Here is a 23779-nt window from a genome sequence, read left to right on the forward strand (position 1 = left end):
CACCTTCCTAGAAATGGACGGAGGAGGGGAGGACCTTGGACTTTCCACAGGGCAGGGAACCCTGACTGCTCTTTGGACTGGAGAGGGAGGGGGAGAGGGGTGGGGAGAAGGGAAGAAGGGTGGGAGGAGGGGGAGGGAAATGGGAGGCTGGGGGGAGGCGGAAACTTTTTTTTTCCTTTTCTCAATAAAAAAAATAACATTGGAGAATATTATGACTTATGGCAGAAATCATTTCTTCAAATACATAAAGCATGATAATAAATGCTCACAATTTAAAATCCTATCTATAATAAAAAGTGAGGGATAAAAGACAAGAACAGATAGGCATGGACCGTAAGAGTAACAACAGATACATCAAGAATTCAAAATAGGCCAAGAAAACACAACAGTAAAGCAAGACAACCTTTCAAACAACCTCCCTCCCTCCTTCTCTCTGTCCCCCCTTCCCCTTCCCTCCCTTTCTCTCTTTCTTTCTCTCCCTCCCTTTTTTCTTTTTTTCCGTTTATTATTTATTAAAGATTTCTGTCTCTTCCCCGCCACTGCCTCCCATTTCCCTTCCCCTCCCCCAATCAAGTCCCCCTCCCTTGTCAGCCCAAAGAGCCCTGAGGGTTCCCTGCCCTGTGGGAAGTCCAAGGACCACCCACCTCCATCCAGGTCTAGGAAGGCGAGCATCCAAACTGCCTAGGCTCCCACAAAGCCAATACGTGCAGTAGGATCAAAAACCCATTGCCATTGTTCTTGAGTTCTCAGTAGTCCTCATTGTCCGCTATCCCATGCTTTTTCAGACCCAGGCCTTGGTGAGTTCCCGATAGAACATCCCCATTGTCTCAGTGTGTGGGTGCACCCCTGGCAGTCCTGAGTTCCATGCTCATGCTCTCTCTCCTTCTGCTCCTGATTTGGACCTTGAGATTTCATCCCTCCCTCTCTCTCTCTTCCTTCCTTCCTTCCTTCCTTCCTTCCTTCCTTCCTTCCTTCCTTCCTTCCTTCCTTCCTTCTTTTTATTTCTTTCTCTGTCTTTTCCCATTTGGATGTCTGAGCTCATCCTGTAGCCAAGGCTGACCTCCAATTCACAATCCTCCTGCTTCAGCTCCTGGAATATCAGTACTGGAACTACTGTGTGTTGTGGTTGTGTGTTGCTTTCTCTTGAGACCCCATTATTTCTCCTCATGTTAGAAGCCTGGGTTTGTAAACTATACTTCAGTTTTAACACTTTTCCTGTATTTTTGCCACTTGGAAGAGCTAATGAGCTAAGGCTGCTGGTGCAAGTCTGGGAGCTCAGCACTCTGCAGACTGAGGATTCAAGGTCTGCCCAGAAAACCTGGGGAGACCTTGCCTCAGAATAAACATATAGAGAGAAGGCTAAGTAAAGTTCAGGGGTACATCACTTTCCTAGCATGTGGAATGCCCTAGGTTCAAAAAAAGTAAGTCCAGGCAGTGATGGCTCATGCCTTTAATCCTGGCACTAGGGATAAAGAGGCAGGCAAATCTCCATGAGTTCAAAGCTAGCCTGATCTACAGAGCTAGTTCTAGGACAGCCAAGGCTACAGAAAGAAACCCTGTCTAGAGAAAAAAAAAAGAAACAAATGAAAAACTGAAAATAACTTTTATAAATGAGATGATTTGGAACTAGAAGGAAGACTTAAAACTGAAAAGGTAGGCAGAGATGTGTTGCAGGCATACTAGATATGCTGGACCCACTGGTAACGCTGACAGCACATGAACACTCATCCTGGTTACAGCTTGCCTATCTCCCAGATGCAGACAAGCTGCCTGGCAATTAAATACCTCCTCCAAGGTCATGCACTCCAGTTTCTCAGCTCAGATGGGAAGGTGGTTCTCTCATGTGTGAACCTGCAGGTACACGGTGCTACCGTAGTGACTCGGGGAGAAACATCAAGTGTTAGCTCTAGTTGAGAGCTTCATGCTTCAGGGACGCCTCAATCAGAGCAGCCTTTTAGGAGAGTTGGAATATTTCAGGGTTTCTCGGAAAAACCAAGTACATTGACACCTGTACCAGAAAACTTTTTACTTTGTGCTTGATATTAACCACACTGCTCAATGGTGGGGCTCCGGGCAGACAGTGAAATGCTGAAAGGGCTGCTTGTTCTGCTGAGCGCAATCAGGTTAAGATTAGCCCCTGCTGAGTGCGAGCAGACGCACATGCATAGAATCTGCATCCCAGGTAGGGGCACTCCATCCATGCCTGCAGTTGGACAGTGCCAGTTACTTAAGAGATGAACTCCAAAGCCGAGGCGGTGTGTGTCAGACGACACTGCCTCTGTGGCCGGAGAGTACTCCCTTTCCGAGGAAGTCGGATTGCTTCCTTTGCTGCTCTTGTAGAGAGTTCATCAGCCTCACAATGTGGCTGATGATGAATATGATTTATTGAATGGGAACAAATAAAGATACATGCTCGTGGTTTAAGTCATACATCATGTCAAGAATTTGTTAATGTCGGGGAAGTTATCATCCTGATACAAAAATCAGTGTTTCATCGCTCTCATTTTAAACACAATTTTCACGTCATTGTTGTATCTCTCTATTTGGAGGGGTTGGATTTGCTGTTTGATTTCTACACCTGTGCAATTTCACACACGATGATGCTGATAACTTGTTTTTCACAACTCCAGGGATATTTATTAATTTGTCTTTTCACCCTCTCTACAGCATTTTTTGAATGTATACATGAAGATGCTATTTTGGGGGTTATAGATGCACCCAAAGGGAAGTAACTGAGCCTGCCCTGTTTCCAAGCAGCTTGTTCACAGTTGGGCTCAGCCGTTCTTTATAACTTGATTTGGCACCATGATCTCAGGTCTTGGAAATTTCCCACAAGGAGATCTTGTTTCAAGATGCAGGATTTTTTGGACCTGCTTCCTAAAGAGTGTGATTCAACAGGCTTGGCCATAACAGAGATTTGTGTTCTCTTAGTTCCCTTTGCCTTACAGGCAGGGCTCTTTCTTTGACAAGCAGTAACTTCTCAGTTCTACTCTGTCCAGAAAGACATAATTATGTCCAAAATCCTTGTGGCCAAGAATTTGCTCTCTGATTCACCATGCTCATCAAATGCAGCTATGTCTCACCTTATGGCTTCCTTCACCTGCCCATCACTGCCGTTGCTGACTATGCACGTTCGACTCTGGTTCTGGGTACTTGTGTATGAGGATGGCTGCTCAGTCTTAGTGTGGAAACCACAGTTCTTCTACCTGCATCGTATGTCAGTGTCTGTAGATTACTTTCTTTGCTTCTCTTCAATTAGGATATGGGGCTTTTACTTTGGTACCGATGCCTCAGCTCATACTTTTAGTATTTTTAATTTCATCTGTTCTTGTTGGACAATCGATTTAAAAATTATCATTTTAAATAAAAAAGCATCTGTTTGGTAATTCAGGATACCTAACACAGTAAATCAATTGTGTCTATCACAAAGGATTTAATCATATGACAAAAGGACACAGTGTGACTTTCCAACCTGTCATTGAGCCATTAGTGGCAAATCAGGAAAGGATGGAAGCAGAGGACCCTGGATGAAGTTAACTGTTCTTGCTAGTTTATAGAAAACGGTTTATATATGATATAATGAATGTTTATGATCCCAGACTCTTACCTCTATCAAGGCTGGGCAACAGTAAACTAAACAGACTAAGCCTCTCTCTCCTCCCATTTTATATTCCCTTTAGTGCTGGGATTAGAGGTGTGTGAATCCCCAGGACTGGGATTAAAGGTGTGAGCCACCACCACCTGGATGTGTTTCTTTATTGATCTTGTGTAGCCCAGGGTGGCTTGAACTCACCGAGATTCAGTGGACTCTATCTCCCAAATCGTGGGATTAAAGGTGTGTGTCACCATTGCCTGACCTCTAGTGGCTTTAGCTTTGCCTCTGGTCTTCAGGCAAGATTTATTTATCAAAACACAAATAATATATTCCTACACCAACTATCAAAAGAGGCTCAAGTTCAGTAAAGCGTAGATTTTGATGCTGGTCACGGTGGTAAGTTTGATAATTATTATTCTCAATACCCACTGAGAATTAAAACAAATTATGGACTTGCAGGTCAATAGAAAATATTGATTACAATCAAAACCAAACATTTACTGCTACTGCCAAGCAACTCCCCCACAGCATACCCACACATTCTGAGTGAAAGAAGCCCGACAATGATTTGGAAAGGTAGAGTGTGGATGAGGAATAAGAAAAAGCCGTTCGAAAAGCCAAGACTGTTTTGTAATACAGATAATGAATATAAGTTAATAAATTTCATGCTGGAATTCTTAAAGTATATTGTCACAACTTAAGCGTTAATCATAGAAGTTATGAGAATCTTCAAAAATTCATTCAGCTATTGTCAGTTATTATTCACTTGTTTGTTTATTTGTTTTGGTTTTTCGAGGCAGTGTTCTTTGGGTAACAGTCCTGAATGTCCTGGAACTCACTTTGTAGACTGGCCTCAAACTCACTGACATCCACCTGCCTCTGCCTCCCAAGTGCTGGGATTAAAGGTGTGCGCCACCGCTGTCCAGTCAGTTCTTACTTATTAAATACTTGCCACACACTAAGAGTTGGGCGACAGAGGTGGAAAAATACACTCTCTAGCGTCAGTACACATCCCTGCAGAGAAAAAGAGAGGGCACACAGACACATGCAAAGACATGGTCTCACTGGTCTTGACTGGCCACTCCCACTGAAATGGACCTGACGATAGGAAGTAAAAATGAAATAGTTGGCTCCATCCGAGAGCACAGCAGATCCTGCCTGGAGCAAGGGGCTAACACTGCTTTCTGTCTCAGGACTGACCTCTGATACTTGGTGCCCGTTCAATCTGAATTCCCCTAGCGATGTATTTCCTTATGCTTTCACAACTTTAAATGTCTTCCTCAGAAGGAACACGCTTGTAATTGTGGGTATCGAAGGATTAAAAGGAGAAAGTACCTCAGCCTTGTCTTTGCAGAGGAAAAGGTTGCTGTGACAGAGACAAACGCAGAAGGCTACTCTAGTTGGAGTAGGTGGCCCAGCCAGGGGAATACAGAAGGACAGAGGATCTTAGGAAAGCTATGGATTTGCTGGACAGTGAGTTAGGAGTCTTAGAAATCACCCTACTGCTAAACAATACTTCTGTTATGTTTCCTTTTAGGGTTTCTATGGAAAATGTTTACAAGGAAGAGAATCATTTTACTTCAAGAAAGAAAAGTCAGCTGGACTCACCCATGCAGCTCCAGTATCGCCATAAGGCCTGGTCTTCACTGCCAAATGACTGGAGCTTGGAGAGGTCTCTATAAACAAAGAACTCTACACACATTCAATATTGACTCTGCATCTAATAATTTTTCTAGGCATGTACTATTTATTCCTTGCTTGAAGCAAATTCAAACCTGATTAAGTTGAGCTTTAAGAGAGTCTAACTCTAATTCCCTTCACTCTCTATTTTATCCTAGAACCTTCACCTCCTCCATGTAGTCACATCTTCAACACTCATGCCACGTGTCCTAACAGTTTTAAAAGTAAGACTTCATTTGTTCCCTAAGCCAACCCTCTGATAAAACTGCAATTATTACTTGCAGTTTGCAGAGAAAATTGAAACAAATCAAGGAGAATGAAAGAGGAAGATCAGTCTGCTGGGAGCTCTGGGACTCCATTAGCATGGGGCCTCACACAGAGCACACCAGCCCTTAACTCCTCTCTGCACATCAGCTCTGTCGTCCCGGTATCGTAGGAAGCAACAATCCTAAGTAACAAGGGTTCATTTCAGTTTGGAGAATCAATCTCCACGCTTAATCTCAGGGCCATTGTTTACTATAACTGTATCCCATCTACTTCGTCTAATGGCTTTGTTTTCTTTTTCTTTTTTTCTGCCTCTGGGCTGGTACCCTGTTTGCAGGAAAGCCCTTTCTCTGTGTGTAGAATGCATGAGCAATAACCTCAGAGAGAAAAGCCAGTAATGATGCTGGGTGCACAGCTTCATGTGGCTAAGTTCCAACTGCAAATGTCCCTTGTGGCTTCCCATTCACAATGCTCCTCAGCTCAGAAGGATGCTTTTTCCATTTCTAGACTCAAACCAGACATGCGTTCTCCCTCTATACATGACCCTGGTGAAACTGCCATTATCACTGGATTTCTTAATCCTAGATTCACATTCATGATGCTATTTAAGAAGCTAAAAATAAAAGCTGTGGCTAGCTCCAGTTTTTGTAGACATGCATATTAATTTAAATAATTTCCCTTTAATTATATTTAACACACATTAGAAATTTAGTAATTATAAAAGACCTTTAATTATCAACATTCATTATTATCACTATTATTAACATATATTAAACACCCACAGTCTGTTAAACGTTGCACTCAAGATAAAAGGCATTAACCTCGAAATTCCACTGTGACCAAGATGGAAGACAATCTTCTCCTTCCAGATAGGGTATAAAATTATACTGGCTTAGCCTGACAACGAGCCAGTGGATGAGTCAGGATTAAACCTACTTGTCGTAACCACCAGACAATTCCATAAACAAAGAACAGCTATAAAACCCTGGTGCGTTAAGCACATCTGAGTCTCCTTTCCTTAAATGTGTGTAACGTCAGTATCACATGTTTCTGTAGCGGTTAGAACTTCTCAGGGGTATCCGAACTGTGTAAACAGCTAAGTCATCTGAGACGAACTGTACAATACAAGCTCTGGCCTCAGTTAGAGCAATACCATGTTTGGTAGAAAAATGAAGTGTAACTATAGAATAATGAAAATAAAGGTTTTTTTTTTAATGGCAGATAACTGGTTTTGGAGGCAGCTTTGAATGAGGATTTCCCAAAGCATTCGAACAATGGCTGTATCGTAAGGAGGAAAACGGTACTTCTAAGGTGATATCTGTTCTTAGTGATAGAATGTAAAGCCTGTAGCTCAGATGAAGGCAATCTGAAGGTAAATCCTACTGTTACTAGTTGTCAGTGATGTTACTCAAGGCAGATGAGTTAACTTGTCTCCGCCTAGATGCTTCACCTGTAAAACCAAAGCATTAAAAACCGAACTTCTATGGAGTAGAATAGTATACTGGGAAATACATAAGTTCCCTAACTTAACAAAGTTCCACTTAGATTTTTAAAGAACAATTTGGCTTTGTGAAAGAGAAAAGCATTTGACAGTAGCCTTGAACTTGGTTCCTAGTGGCACATGCCATAGTTACTTCCTGGGCAGGGTGGAAAGCTCTGGCTCTGTCAATTACAGACCTGGAGGAAAACGACAGACACTCTGTTTCACTGTGGTTGTAAATGTTTTGTGGGATTACAGTCATCCAATCAAATATATGGAATATTCAACAGTTTGTTATTAAATTAATCTTATATAACCTCAAAAGTGTGCTAATATATTTCCTTGAGCATGTTTAAGATAGACTGGATTAAACTATCAAGTTCTGAAGTTCAGGGTATTAGGTATATTTTCCCTGCCAGTATCTTTAATTCATCATAGCTAACTGACTTGTAATACCATGGTATATCAAGGAGTACCTGTATATAATAGTTTCAACACTTGATATGAACTTAAAATTGAATAGCAAAAACCCTTCCCCCTAAGACCTGCAAATGGCAATACATGGCCATTTGTTGGCAGAAATAGAAGGCAAGTCAATGCAACGAATGTAGAATTAAACAGTTTCATCCCCAAAACTTCACTCCTTCTGCAATCCTGTTCTAAGCACCACTGTTCTTTAGCTACAGTATTATGTTCTCAATATGTAAGAAATGTACAAGAGGGAGCTCAGCATAGTGAGGAAGATTCCCAGAGGAAAGAAAGAAAAAGACAAGTACCTTAGACTGAAGACAATCAAGAGAGACAGAGAGGGGGCAAAAACTACTGCTTCACTATTATGAAGTAAATTTAGAAACATTCACGGTGAGAAAAAGGATATCCATATTGGTCATTCAGCCCATAGTTGAGGAAAGGCACAGAGAAAGAACCGTATATGGAAAATAGAGGTAACACACATGGGGTCCTCATGTTCTTTTGCTGGTGTTCATGCCCAGAGTAAAGCAAAGACACAGAGAAATAAATGTATATGGAAAATAGAGGGTGACATAATGCTATCCTCATGTCCTTTTGCTGGTGTTAATGCTTAGTAGAAAACCTGAGCTCAGACTACAAAATGCTACATCAAGAGGTAAACTTTTGCATAGAAAGTCAAGTATTTTTCAAGAAGGCTGCCAAGATCCTTCAGTGTGGGGAAGAGTAATCTTATAGTTGACATACACTAATTCTATATGGGGTTGCACATGATGTTGATACATGTATGTATAAATAGTACAATAATCAGGCCAGAGCAGGCATGTTTTCTCAAGCATTTATTTTTTTTGTTTATAGTGTGACACTCAAAATATGTGACATTCTTCCAGATTTTTGGACATATTTAAGAAATAACCATTATCCATAGTCATCCCTTTATGCAAAAGAACATTGGAACTCCAAACTCCAATGTAACTACGACTACCCTTTGACCCACATTTCCTCAGCTCTGCCTCCCTCTATCCCTCTGCCTCAGCATTTGTTACCGACCACTCTTCACTATTTTCGACTGCTGATACTAGTCAGTTCAGATGGTACTTGGCTTCTTTCACTTAGTGACTTGACTCTTACCTAGGTTGTTGCCAAGGAGAGGATTTCATCCTTTTGTACTTGGTTAGCTTTTCATTGCACAAGGACATCAGCAGTTCTTCGTCCATTCATTTAATGGAAATTTAGGATACTGTCTTTGGCAGCACTGGGAATTAAACCAGGGATACTATATATGCCAGGCTAGTGTGCCACCAATTACCTATACCACTAGAGCACATCACTCTGTTTTCATCTGTCTGTCTGTGCATCAGTACTGAAGAGTGAAGCTAGGGCCTTATGCATGCTAGGCAAACGTTGTCCCACTAAGCTGTATCCTCAGCCTGGTGTTGGCCTCACTCTGTAGCATAGGTAGGGCCTTAGCTACCAGAGCAGCTGGGTTTAGGGCCGCAGTCTGGCTAACTTAGGTTGTTCTGTTTCTGAGCTACTGGGAAACACGGGAATGTATATGACTCATAACGTACTACTTTTGCTTCCTTTGGATATTTCTGGTTCATCTAATAGCTTAGTTTTAACTTCTAAAGAAACCTCCATAATGTTTTTCCATAATAGCTGTACTAACTGACATCTCTAGTAATAATATGCAAGGATTTGCTTCACAGTCTCCTCCTCCTCTTTCTCTTCCGCCTTTTCATAGCATCTCATTGCATTGCCCAGCCCTGACTCCTGTGACCCAGCCTTCAAAGTGGAAGGATTATAGGAGTGTGCCATTCTAGATCATAGTAATACCCCACTGTAGTTTTAATTTGTATCTCCGTGATGATTTATTGTGTTGGATTTGTTTATTTTTATATTATGTGTGTGTTGGATGTGCATGTATAAGATGTGCGTGTACTACATGCCAGCACTGTGTCCGGAAAGGCCAGAAGAAGGCATCAGAAACCCAGAAAATGGCTTGTGAGCTTCCCTGTGGATGCTGGGAACTGAACTCTGGAAGAGCAGTGTATACTCTTGACAACCAAGCCATCTCTCTAGCCCCTTGATCATCTTCCATGTATGAGTTTACATCATGTCCATCTATGTCTTCTCTTCAGAAATATCTCTTTAGGACTATTGTTTATTTTTAACCATTGATTTTATTACTGATCTTTGCTTCTGAATTGTTTTAGTTCCTTATATGTACTGGATATTAGTCTCTTACAAGTACAGTTCATAAATTATTTTCTCCATATGTTATTTAACTTTATTTTATGTACGTTGGTATGAAGTATCAGATCTCCTGGAACTGGAGTTACAGACAGTTTTGAGCTGCAATGTGGGTGCTGGGAATTGAACCCAGGTCCTCAGGAAGAACTACCAGTGCTCTTAACCCATTGAGCAATCTCTCCAGCCCCCGCCATATGTTATTTAATATACATTTTAATATTCTTTTTTATGGGGAATAATAGTATTTTTAACAAGCTAACAGTGCTGAGATGGCAAACTGCATGCACATCTCTCCATGACATCACAGGAAAAGAAGGCTAAGATGGTGAACCATGTGCACATCTCTCAATGACATCACAGGAAAAGAAGGCTAAGATGGTAAACCATGTGCACATCTCTCTGTGACATCACAGGGAAAGAATTTTTCACAGAAGGTCATAAGAAGAAATATAGTAGAGAGTCTGGAAGCATCTGAAAAGATAAGAGATTTTTAAGGCAGAAGATCATGTGGTATGTGTATGGGTGTGTGTGTGTACCCACCTATTATATATAAATAATAGTTTTATTCATGAATAAATAAGGAGCTATGTCTTATTGATTATCTCTACCCTGATAATCCAAGTGGAAACACTCACACTTCAATTCTGTAAGAGGCTACATCAAAAAAGAAGATTATTAAAAATATTATGTACAATTACCCCAAGCTGCTTATCTAAGGTGCTTAGGAAATAAATAAATTTAATGTTTAGTATTAGGACTAGTCTTTAAGCTATCTCATGGTACAATGAGAAACTATTTCAAAATCCAGAATTGTTCCAAATCCTAAATATTTCTCATCCCAAACATCTGAGGAAGGGGGCGACTGTGGAGACCACACAGCTCCACACACGGCTCATTTTTTGAGACTACGCAAACACAGTTGTGACTGTATTGATGAGTAAGATCTCAAGGAGCGACCTCAGCACGCAGAATCACAATCTAAGCAGTATTAGCTGCTTCACTGCCTGCTTGCTTTTCTTTGGATCATTGTAAGAACGCAGCTGAATGTCAAATACATACTATCTATATTTTAACATGGAGAGGCTGGTTTGATGGCAATGAGTGAAAAGAAAGGCAGAGGAAACACAGACATCATCCCTGCAATAAGTTAGGCAGTTCTGGCTGCAGATGTATCAGCTGCCATTTCCTTCCCACGACAATAACCCTTTATGATTTTGCAGCAAATGTCACTCATTCATTCTTACTTAAAAAGTAGGGCGATCCATCTGAAGAGAAGGTTCAAAAAAACAGGTAAAGATTGCAAAAAGTTTTCATTGGAAAAATAAAGCTTAACTTAATCAGAAGGCTTTGGGTCCCTCATTGCTTCAAAATAGTCACTCCAAACCTAACTCACTCCAGATGTCCCCATGGTCACCTAATCAGACATCAAAAGCTGCACTGTAACAAGCCACACGCTGCTGATGAGCATGTCACATGTTTCCACAAGCATAAAGCACACACAGTAGCAACATGTAAAAGGTCATCCATCTACATCAGAGCTCTCCTCTGTGGCACAGGGCTATTAGGAGAGGGCCCCTCCTAAGAAAGAAATGCGTGTTTAATGTCTGCACAATGTCATCCTGTGGCTAACGCACTTGGAAGCAGAAGCAGAAGGAAACTCACACTTCAGGAGAGTTTATGTTTTTTTAAGGGGGGGGGATTTCTCATCTGAAGAGAATATTGCCATGCTCGAGGAAAGAAAAAAGAGAAAGTTCTCGACTCCTCTCAGAAGCTGGGATCTTGCTGCTTCTCAAGGGAGAACTTGCATTAACCCTATCAGTCTAAAACCATGGACGCTTAGGAAATAAATGTCTGCAGCACAGAAAGTTTGCATGGAAGATAAAACAAACAAACAAACAAACAGAAAACAACAAGATCCCCAAACCCCACAGCTCTCAACCTCGAGTTTAACCTTAGACAAACCTGGCTGCTTGGCTTTAGACTTGAGATTTTAATGTCAACTATCTTATTGAATGCATATATGTATGTTTGTGTAGATAGCATTTTAAAATGCTGCCTCTGTATGGGTGTTCAGGTTTTTATTTTAAAGTTTCGTCTCTATTATCTACTTGACAAATACACCCAGGCAGAAAATATAATTGACATCAATGAAGTTTAGGACATTAGAATAAAATTTAAAGTTGAGTTCATTCTGATTAAGGTTAGCAACTCATGCCTGGAACCCAGATATCCTTAGTTTGGGGGTTTAAATCAACAATGGCACTGGAGTTTATGTAGCCTCCCTGCTTATTATTATTATTATTAGTTACACACGCTTTAGGAGAGAGCCATGTGAGATTTAAATAGTTCTACCAAGGTTACAGTGTTAATAATTCCGAGTATAGGACCTTGATCTTCAGGAAAAGCTGAACATCTAAGTAAATGTCAAGCAGCACTGTCAAATTGGACCTGACCAGAGCACTAAGCTGCTACACTCATTGGTGTTCTCCCACAAAACACATTGTCAATGTCCCCCACACTCTTATCAACCCACATTTCAGAGACATTTTTATTTTTTCTGTATCAGTCAAAACTATAAAAGCAAATTAAGAAAAATGGGATAGAAGAAACATTGGAAGAGAACATCTTTAGATGCACTGGTACAAGTAATGAACCCAAAGTTCAAATCAAATGTTTTTTTGAATTCTTTGAACACAGCTATTAGCATAAGCGATGAGGCTACTAACCTTATAGAATTCAAAATTTGGTTAACAAAAATAAAATCCAAGTCACTGAGCTACTTAACTTATTATTTAATACCAAATACCACCTTGGTATTAATTTCTATTCTGTTTTTCTTCATGGTTTACCTGTAAAATTAGCCTCTATAGCAATTAATATGCACAATAATAATGGCTTGTTCTCTCCATAATTTCAGCTAATTCTCTAAACCAACTCATTGCTAAAATTCTAAAATTAAATAAGTCTGAGAATCCAAACTGCTGCCCTCAGCTGCCAGGCGACATTTTACTGTGTAGCAGAGAAGTTGTGTTTAGACATGTCTCTTGATTTCACAGCACAGAATAACAAGAAACAGCTGTCCTGAGGCAGGAGATCCTCAGCTGAAACTATCCTGGAAAAAGAATATTGTGTTAAACAGGGGTTCTTCTAATCCAATTCATATATGTGTGTATGTGTGTGTGTGTGTGTGCATAAATGCATATACACAGACATATGCACACATCCAATACACTTAAAATATACTCCAAAATGAGTTAAAATGGCTTAAAAAGTTGTTGAATTGATTTCCCTTATCCATCTCAGAAATCTCAGAAATAAAATTTTAAGCCTCATATATTTATAATTTACCATGCGCCGGGCACTATACCTGGGAACACAAATAAAATACCAGCTCTTGCCATGGAGGAGCTTGCAGTTCTGGCCATGTGCAGAAATGCCAGCCACCTGGTAGTCACACTCTAAGAATAGGAAGATGGGAACTAACAGAGACACCAAACATGGCCACTCCCTACATGGTTTATGGAGAGAAAGCAGAGTGCCCAACTGTAGAGTGTAGAGAAAGTGTATGTTGATGGTTAAAATGTAACATCTGGCAATCTGATACATGCTCAAGTTGATAAGGCTGTGTACTTGCTTTCAATTTGGTCTTCTTAACCAGACTCTAAATTTCCTGTGTTGAGGAGTAATGTGTTAAGCTTTCTTTATGGCATGCAGCACAAGGCTGGGTACCTAGAGGATCAATCAATACATTTTGATATGAAAGCAAAACTCGGTTTATGTTAAGCTCGGACTCTGACTAAACAGAAAAAGGAAAAAGCTCGCTTTTTTCATTTCAGAAACAGACTTGAAATACTAAACATTTTGTTTTTTCAGTTCTAACTAGACCCACAGTGAGTGATGCAGAAGTATTCGCCTGCTAGAGAAATTCTCAGGAATCCACAAGGATGACCCCAGCTAAGACCCTAAGCAGGGAGTGGAGAGGGTGCCTGAAATGGCCTTGCTCTGTTGTCAGACTGATGACTACCTTAATTGTCATCATAGAACCCTCATCCAGCAACTGATAGAAGCAGATGCAGAGATCCACAGCAGAGCACTGGGCTGAGATCCCAGAGTCCAGTCAAAGAGTGGGAGGCATGAGAATATGAGCAAAGAGGTCAAGACCATGATGGGGACACCCACTGAAACAGCTTCCCTGAGCTAATGGAAGCCTTCCAACTCTGGCCTTATAGAGAAGAAACCAGCATAGGGCCAAAGTAGGCCTTCTAAATGTGGGTGACAGTTGTATGGCTGGAGCAGACTGTGGGGCCACTGGCAGTGAGACCAGGATTTATCCCTACTGCTTGTATTGGCTTTTTGGAACCCATTCTCTTTGGAGGGATACCTTGTTCAGCCTAGATATAGTGGGGAGAACCTTGGTCCTGCCTCAAAGCAATTGCTAGACTTTGTTGACTCCCCATAGGAAGCCTTACCCTCTCTGAGGAGTGGACAGGGAATGGGATGGGGGTGAGCCGAGCCGGGGGGGGGGTAAGGAGGAGGGAGTGAGAACTGGGATTGGCATATAAAATGAGAAAAGATAGTTTTTCGTTTTTGTTTGTTTGTTTTTAATTAATTGCCTGAGCAGGGGTCACATTTCCCAGGGTCCTTGGCTTGTCATAGTACAGACATTTAGCTAGGCCATTTTTTTTTTAAATTAATCTCTGCAAAATGCCGGGAAAAGTCTCTGCTGTAGAATAAATGGGACTCTTCCCTCTCCAGTACCTAAAACCTTAGTCTCTAAGCACAATGGTTTAGAAATCAAACTGCCTAAACTTGCCAAACTTAGTAAGAAGTTGGCTTCATGAAATACTGGTTGGCAGCATTATCTCTTAAAACAAAGCCATATGAAAACCATTGCTGCGATGTGTCTTCAAGCTCTCGGCTTATCAACACGCAGCGTGAACAGCTGGAGCTACACACACCAAGGCTATTATTAAATCACTGTGTCAGAAAAAAAAAGAAAAAACAGAAAGAAAGAAAACCCTTTTGTAGGACTCAGTATCTCTAAATAATACAATTATATATTACACGTTATTTGTCCTTCCTTCTCCTTAACAGCATCCAGTGCTCCTGGCTGAAACACAACGGCTATCGCCTCCCTTCAGATCCCCTCCGCAGCCATCTGTCTTGGGCTTCTATAGCTACGCAGCTGTAGTATCTCATGGACAGAAAGTAAGATTTGTGCCTCTAGAATGTCTACTAAATCTTAAGCTGTGTTTTGATGTAAACTCACTCATATTTTCTTTATGTGTGGACTAAGAATAATCATTAACAAAGGCAGATAGATCATGGTTAGCAGGTTTGGTTGTATGGCCCACAGTTCGTAACCAAACCCTTCTAATTTTTATGCTAACAGACAAGGCATTAAAGTTCAACTGTAATATCTCAATGATTTCGTTCATGGATTTGGTAAAGTTTAATATGGGGGAACGGGGTAACATGTATGGTAATTTCAATATACGTGACCTGCTTGGAAAGAGATACAACAGGTCATTTCTCATCCACAGTTTATACAAGAGGCAAGCAGAATGCAGCTTCTCACTGTCCCTCAACAGTGCCACTGTCGGTACCTGTGCTGATGACAAAAGACCCAAATCTCCAGAGACTGGCTGCATTTCTACTCATCCTGCAATAGAACATTCCCGAAAACTGGGAATATTTCTCCGAGGGTATTCTCCATATCCAACCTGTATTCTCTTATAATCTTAACCTTAGAGAATTGAGCAGTCATGTTGCTTTCGAATAAACAGATATGTGTGGTTCTAGGAGCAAAGAGAGAAAGAAAAAACCATTCATTTTTAAATTCTGATTTTATGTCTGTTAGGTAGAAAGAATGATAATATGATTGAATAACCCAAGCTACTTACTGGACCTTTGTAGGGAGAAGGGGAAGCTATCTATGTTTTAATCAGCATCAGTCTGAGGAGTGAGGACTTGGTTCCCTGTGCTATTTAATTCTTAAAGTGGGGCTTAATATTTTGTTCTCCTAAATTTTAGAAAATGATGAATCCCATGACCACCCTATACCGGAACTCATAACTTCAGGGAGATATTAGACCCCTGAAAACCATCCATTTCCTTCTACTTCAACACATCTGAACTGACTGTTTAATTTTAAAAATAAAATATATATAATATAGATATCAACTTCTAAAGGCCAGGTGTGAACACACACACCACACACACATGCACAAACACACATACACCACACACGCACACAATACCCATGCATGCACACGCGTGCACACACACCACACTCACACACACAAGCACGCACATACCATACACAATGCACGTGCACACACACATGTGCTCACACACCACACACACACAAACACACACCACATACCATTCTGGTAATATAACAAGGAACAGGTGTAGAGCATGATCATTTACTCTCAGAGAACAACCACAGTACTATATATTTCAGGAATCTACTTTTTAATTTAGCCACTCTGCAGGGTCGACGTGCCTTAAGGATTAAATGCAAGATATAAACAGTCATTAAAACACAAAACACCTATACTAACTAACCGGATATTAAGGAGGAAATATCACATGTGTTTAGAGGTCCATTTCAAATTCAGGAACATCAATTTCAAGGACTTGGTTTTATGGCATGCCCTTAAGCCAAGAAAGAACAGCAGGTTGCAATCAAAGGAAGGTAATGCTACTTATAGGAAAAGTCGCACTACAATATCCTGTCCCCAGAATCTTTCTCCTTTCAAAGGCGTCGAGAATGTGGGTGGCTACTGTCTTGGAAGAGGAACAGCTATCGCTGCGTGGACATTGATAGCTATTCTATCCCGGTATGAAGAAGAGGCAGAGAAACAAATTTCCATGCTGTTTATCTGATGGTACTTTAAATAATGAAAGCTGAAATTTGGTGGGTTTTCAGCACACCGAATTTGAAACTTGCAGCAAATCTAAATTCTGTTATTTGGCTGTTTTGTAAGTTCAACATGCCAGTGAGGGTACATCTGAAACAACCAACTTGTAATGATTCAATCAGTCACATAGGCTCAGCTTTCTTAACTTTTCCAAACCACACACCACACCTCTGGACACCAGTGAAGCACATTCTAATTGTGGCGAGCCTAGTGAAGTACAGATAAAAAGAACAGTCATCGGCAGTGATGTTAAAGGCAACACAGTCAAATGTAAGTGTAAGTGTTCATTCTCTGGATTCTTAGGCTGTGAGTTATGAGTAACTTTCCTTTCCTGGGAATAACTGAGTGCCACCCACTTGGGGTCCTGCTGTCTGTGAATTACTTACATGAAAATGCTCATTAGGAAGTAGAAATTCCAACCCCCATTGAATATTGGGAGGAGAAGCGAAGGAACATGGTCCTTTAAAGGAAGTGTTCTTCACATTGCTTACTACATCATCACAAATTCCCTATCCAATCAGAGGAATGAAGTTGCTACAGGTGACACCTCCATCAGAATATCTGAGATCCGGAAGGGCCCAAGTCTGCAACCCACGCTTCCTGAACTCCTATGGTCCTTGTTATGAAAGTCTATGGGAGTGGTTTTTCCCATACTAATCCAGGAAAGCTACTCTTTCATCACTGAGTAAATACTGGTAGCAGCTTCGTGGACACGTATAGGACCGTGTAGTTTTTTATCTCTATCTGGATTTCTATAGTGAACTGCACTATTCCACAGACAAGAGCCAGGACGACAGCTCACCATACTGGCACTCAAGAGAAGACATGGAGATCAGAGACCTTCCTCCTAGGGTCACAAATCATTTTATTAATTTACACCTGATTTTACTTCTCCCTAGAGGAGCATGACCGGATACAAATGCAGTAAGAACCATAAATATAATATAGTTTACTATTAATCACATTTAGAAAAAAATAAAAATAATTAAAATAATTTAATAATATAGTTTATTCAACCCAAGATAGCAAATGTATTTGAACACAGAGTCAAGAAAGAGTACTTAATGAAACTTTTGACGCACACACCAAAATGATATCTTCTTCTAAGTGGAAATGGACACCGCTCAAGAATCTTTACTGACTAACTCTGTCTACAGTTCTTATGACAGGGCAGTTAAAGACTCTGTAGACTAAACATGATAAAAAGTAAGCGATTTGAGGGTGGGTACTAGGTAACAGGGAGACTGGCTGGGTTAGGGTAATTATTAACTAAAGCTGTCCAGCTGCTCAGAAACTCCAAGAACTTCCCGTAAGCTCACACGGGTCTTTCGTTTCTAATCTGAAGCCTACACAGTGAGCACTTGCTGTGTCCTTGGCACAGTGTCTGCTCCGGGAACATTGAGGCCCCTGAGCTTCAGTCCTGCAGCAGGGCAGGGACCATGTCCTCAGGTCCTCATCACTATGCACATAGCTCAGTCTGGAAGGAAGGAAATGTATGTGTTCCTTCTACTGCTGATCTGCAAGCACTTAAGCCATGACACCTGCATACAGTCTAGGAACAAGCATTTTGAGTGGCAGTATTTTCTTCCTGAAATTAGAACACGCATCTCTGTTGGTAATACTATATCATCCATCTCAGAATTCCCTGAGGTCATGTTTGGATAAATCTATTAGAACTATGGGAGCCCCCGTTTTCTCTAAGAGAAAGCAGTATTTATGTTATTTCAATTGTTCTGAGCACTGAGTCTACATGACACAAACAAACATATGTGAGGGGATGTCCGAATGCAAACAGTGAAAACACATTAATCAGACAGACTCACTTTAGGGTACATAGACATCTCAAAATATGCATTAAATTATACTTACTCTTGTTAATGTAAATTTTCTCATAGTTATATCATTCCCCCTTTCCCAATTCAATATATTTAGACTTAACCTGGTCTCAATAATTGCATATTTAAAATGAAATGAAGACAAACAAAAATCTCCACAAAATACCAAACACTGGCTGTCTATGTATTCATCAATAAATTTGATCAGATATACCCAACTTTTATTAATGCTCTATCAAATAAACTTCCCTAAAGAGCAGACATTTTAAAATATTTTATTTTTCTTTTTGCTTATGTGATTATGTGTGTTGTTTTTAAAGATTTTATTTTTCTTTTTACGTATGTGATTAGGTGTGTTGATATACACACACGAGTGAAGTGACTTCAGAGCTCAAAGGAAGGCATTGAATTCCCAGGAGCTGGAGTTTCCTACAGAATCTTCTGCAAAGAAGGTAGGTGCTCTCCAACAAAACTGCCTGCACATGAGCTGGGCAAGGGATACACCCAGAGACATGCCCAAGTGTTGGGGGAGAGATCACGAGGCCTCAAGACTGTGTGAAGAACCACAGGCAACCAAGAATGCTGAAAGCAGCAGAAATAGTCTTCCCTGGAAAAGAGTGCATCAACTGGCTATCCAACACAAATAGTTAGCTGGGAAAACACACACATACATACAAGTAGCATTATACAGACTGAGCAGTGGTATGTGTGCATGTGTGTGTGCGTGCGTGTGAGTGCGTGTGTGAACATCAATTAATTAAAAAATGAGACCATGAATTTGAAGGAGAACAAGAAGAGGGGTATGGGAGGTGTGGAGGGAGGAAAGGGAAAACGATGTAATTATATCATAATAATAAGTCATTAAAATACATATTTAAAAGAAAAGGTGCTCCTAAGCACCGAGCCATCTCTAGCATCCTGAGAACAGAGTTTTAAACAAGATAAGGAGATGACATTGCATCTAAATTGCTTTAAAGGCTCTACTTTAAGGAAAGGAAGTGCAGAAACTGGCAAACTCCTAACTGACTGGTAAATACTCAATAAAGCAGCATACCATCCCTACTTTATAAACGTTTGCACTGGTTTCTGAAAACAAAATTATATCAAACTATGAGAATTATCTTGGCCCATCCGTCACCCTGATATATGTCTTTCATACAGTACTCTAAAGTGAGACTTGTCATGAGGCATGGATTGGCTTTCAGGAGAGTTTGAAGTATGGTTACACTATTGGATATTGTTCTTTGTGATAAAATGTATGGCCATTCACCAGAGTTTAACTTGCTGGCAATTTGGATGGATGAACCACCACTATAGTTCTTCAAACCAAATGAAAATTTCAAGAACATAACCCCACAAGTCCAAAAGGATGGATGGAAGTAATTTTTCTGGAAGTAATTTTGACTTAACCTATCAGTGATAAAAACAGTAGTTACAAATATGTTGTTTCAGAAGCACTTTTTTCTTTTATAGCTTATTTTTCTTCAATTTCAATGCTGAGTTCTAGAAGACCAAAGCTGGCTTCATATATTCATGGTGTTGGGAGCTTAGACTGTCTCACCATTCACTGTCCTTCTACCTTACAAAGTACTGTGCTGAATCACTTAAAATACACCAGTCCATTCTTTGACATTCTTAAGCAGGAGGACAACAGGCATGGAACAAGGTCAAAGGCTGGCTGCAAACAGGGTCTTTGGAATCACTTGGTTCAGTTCCTAGGTCTCCCATGTCCTAGCTATGTGTCCTTTAACAAATAGTTATGTTCCTGAATCTCTCCCTGCCCCATATTTTATCAAGAAAAATGGAGATTACCACTTGTTCTTACTTACATGTGGAAATTTAAGTGAGGGTTTGACATGCAATCAGTGCTATGTAAGGAGTGGCTATTGCTATAAACATAGACTACATGACCATGCTATCTATTTTTATAGCTACTACTTTGCATTTTATCAAAGGGCCTATATATAATTCTCAGCTCTCTGGAGTTGATGGGCAAGGTCCTTTGATACTTCGCAGAAACTCGAATGCTAAGACACCTACCGGAACAACAGGTTTCAAACTCTGGCCATTCTGGCTGGCAGCGCTTGGCTGGACATCAGCATGTGGCCCCGGTGGTGGGTCACTGCTTCTCCTCACCAGCAGTGGCGTGCCTGCAAGACAAAATCAGAGGTGAGAGGTCGAATGAACCCCAGGGAGAAGAGACTCGAGGGCACAATGTATTTTAATTAAAAGGGTTTATAACAAGCTTTAGGGTTCCACCGTTCTGCTTCAAAGGATGCTTGTAAATTAACAGCTAATGCTCTTCAGGCGTGTCTAGGTAAGACAGCAAGCATGGACTCAGACTTTCCACCCTCATCTTTCCTTACTGCAGCCTAAAAACAGCCACTGCATTGAACAGATGTGTTAGGCAAGACTAGAGAATGATCTAAGAAGGGTCTAATTGCTGTCCTCAGACGCACATGTGGTTTTAAAGAATAATTATGCACAAGACTAATGAAGAAGCTCAAACATTCAATGCGATCTGACATTTAGTATACCTAGAAGCATAGTTATTACTGCCATTTGATGCTTCCCAAACCTTTTGAAGAATGATACCAACTGAATGAAATTACGCTCTGAGCTTACAGCATTAATGTCTATTTAAGTATATAGGGGATTGGCTCCATTCTGCTCTTTTTCCCCTAAAGTAGACAAAACTGATAAAGAAAATATGTTAGTTCTTCTAAAAATATATTCTGATTTCCTTTTAATTTAATAAAAGCTCACAGTATTAAATATTTGAGTCAGTTATTAAATTCTGAAAAAAAGATTAGAAATTTCAGATGCAATTCAACCTCAATAGGGCTAGCAACCTAACCACACTCACTGCAATTAGGCCTAAAATAATTTGCTCCGTACAAAATTGGCTTTTATAGAGAAAAACGCAAAGAAAAAAATCTGCCTGTGGTTTAAAAGTCACTCTCACAGAAAAATTAACTTTTATTTGCATACTTTGGGGAAAAGAGTGAAAACAGTAGAATGTAATTTTTCATTTATCAACATACTGAAAATAATTCCTCAAACTTCAATAGCTGCTTCAGCTTAAAGGAAGATTTCACCGCCATTTTAAGTTACTTACCACACAGACTTCATATTGCTACAACCTTCTTTCTCTGTGCAAAACCTGAAATCACTAGTTTTTACCCCTTTCTACACAGAAGCTGCTTTCTTGAAAAGAGGACTTTTCACAGGGTGTTAATAATAATGCTCTTGAAGACAGAGACACAAAGACAAAATGTACTCAAGAGCCCACGCACTCGCAGGCTTCCTCTTGTATTAATAGACTCAGCGCCACATGACTCTCTCCTTCCTCCATCTCGGAGATGTTAAAATGACTGACTGTACAGTTGGCAGTCCTTTCTTCAAAGAAACATGAAGGATAAACCAGACTAGAAGGAAAAAGTTCCTTAAAATCAGTCTCATAACAAGTTTTTCACTTCTCCAGTTGACCTAGAGACTAAATGTCTTCCAAGCCCCTCAGTTGTCCGCAGCATGAAGAGAAAAGTTGGTCTACATGCGATTTTCTCAGACATAGCTCATGGTATGTGAATTCCCAAAGAAATCGGAAGAACAGGAAGGCAGACACCTTGAAACTCTAAATTATTTCCAAGTACTTAATGAGGCGAGTACACTATAACAATCTCAAATTGGGAGAAATAAACAGAAAAAACAAGGAATGCCATCTTGGTTCACTATACTGTTTTCTCACTGTAAAAAGCAAGGTGATGATGTAACAGAGAGAAGAAAATAGTGGCCAACCATTTCAGTTATTACAACTTTTCAGCTGAGTCATACATACACACACATATACTGACATAGAAACACACATAAATACAGAAATACAAACATACGCACATACACATACAGACATATACAGACATACAAACACATATATACAGATACACAAACATATACACATATATACACATATATTTACACAGACACACACATACATATACATGTATTCATAACACACATACATATACCCACATATACCCACATATATAGATATACATACACACATACGTATACATATATACACATATGAGTGCATATGCACATATGCATAAACACATATACATATATACACATACACACATAACACATAAACACACATATGCTTACACATATAGATACACAGACATACATATATACATGGCAATATATACATATAAACACACAATGCACATATGCACAAATACACACTACATACATACACACACATATATACATGCATAATACATACACACATACAGACACAGCTGTCATAATGCATGGAACATGCTTTTTCTTAAATAATAAATGTCTTATTTTCAAGTTTTAGAAGATGGTTTTCCTTCAAAGTTGAGGATGCAAGCCTCTGCCTCATCACAGTTTATCTCCTACTTTACTGGTAAAATGTTAAATTATATATGATGCTTTTGAAGTAACAGGTATTCAGTTTTATGCATTCAAAATGCCATAACATTGTAATACATCTCTCAGAAGATGACAATTCAGTTTATTCCACTATATCAGCTACTTAGAACATAAAAAAAATCATCATTGGCACTCTGTTATTATGTATACCTTTCACATTTTTATGTATCAGTTAGAAAATTTAATTAATAAATACACACCAAACCTCCAAGCAACCAATCAAGCTTTAAGATGGATGATCTTCCTCAAACATGGACTCAGCTCATTAGGAAAAAGTTTCCCTCTGTGTTTTTTTTCTTCCACATTTGACTGTCTCCTGTTGAGTCACCTTCTAATTTTTCCTTGGCTGTCTTAATGTGTTAATAACAAGTGCAAATCATTTCATACTGGAATTAATAATGAGCATCTCAAAATATGAACTGTTATCTCAGCTTTAAACAAACCCTCCTCGTATTATTTTTCAAACTGCCAACCCCTATTAGCAGACTGCTGTCAAGGACAGTCGGAGCTGCCACTCAAAGCCATAGAGAACATCCTTGTGTTCAACAAAGGCAAGCAGGAAGGGTTAATGGTTAGGCAAACCCCTGAACACGGGAGGGATGAAGTCACATTCCCCCATTAAGCTCACTAAATAAGAGGGAGGTAACACTGTCTAGTTTTCTCCTTGTGGGGAGCGAGGAGAAACATGCATGTGCGCGGAAGGAGCTTGTTACCTAACCTGTGGACGCTGCTAACACCAACTGCCATGCATCAGCACAGGGGACTGGACAATGAGTCTCAGAGTCACATCAATGATTCCAAGACCATGAGAGTGGACTGC

At 40.1% G+C, this 23779-nt stretch overlaps 1 protein-coding gene across 1 annotated transcript in view; it reads right to left on the bottom strand.

Moving 5' to 3' along the window:
• The window catches only part of Pard3b (par-3 family cell polarity regulator beta), a 992131-nt gene that overhangs the window by 534869 nt on the left and 433483 nt on the right, over positions 1-23779 (bottom strand). Inside the window, exon 4 of the mRNA XM_050154204.1 lies at positions 20542-20651. Within this exon, the coding sequence (XP_050010161.1) occupies positions 20542-20651 (110 nt within the window). The remainder of the gene's footprint in view (positions 1-20541; positions 20652-23779) is intronic.

The sequence above is a fragment of the Alexandromys fortis genome, unplaced genomic scaffold (genome assembly GCF_014885135.2).
Source record: "Alexandromys fortis isolate MF-2015 unplaced genomic scaffold, M_Fortis_MF-2015_v1.1 scaffold_40, whole genome shotgun sequence".
NCBI classification, from domain to species: domain Eukaryota; kingdom Metazoa; phylum Chordata; class Mammalia; order Rodentia; family Cricetidae; genus Alexandromys; species Alexandromys fortis.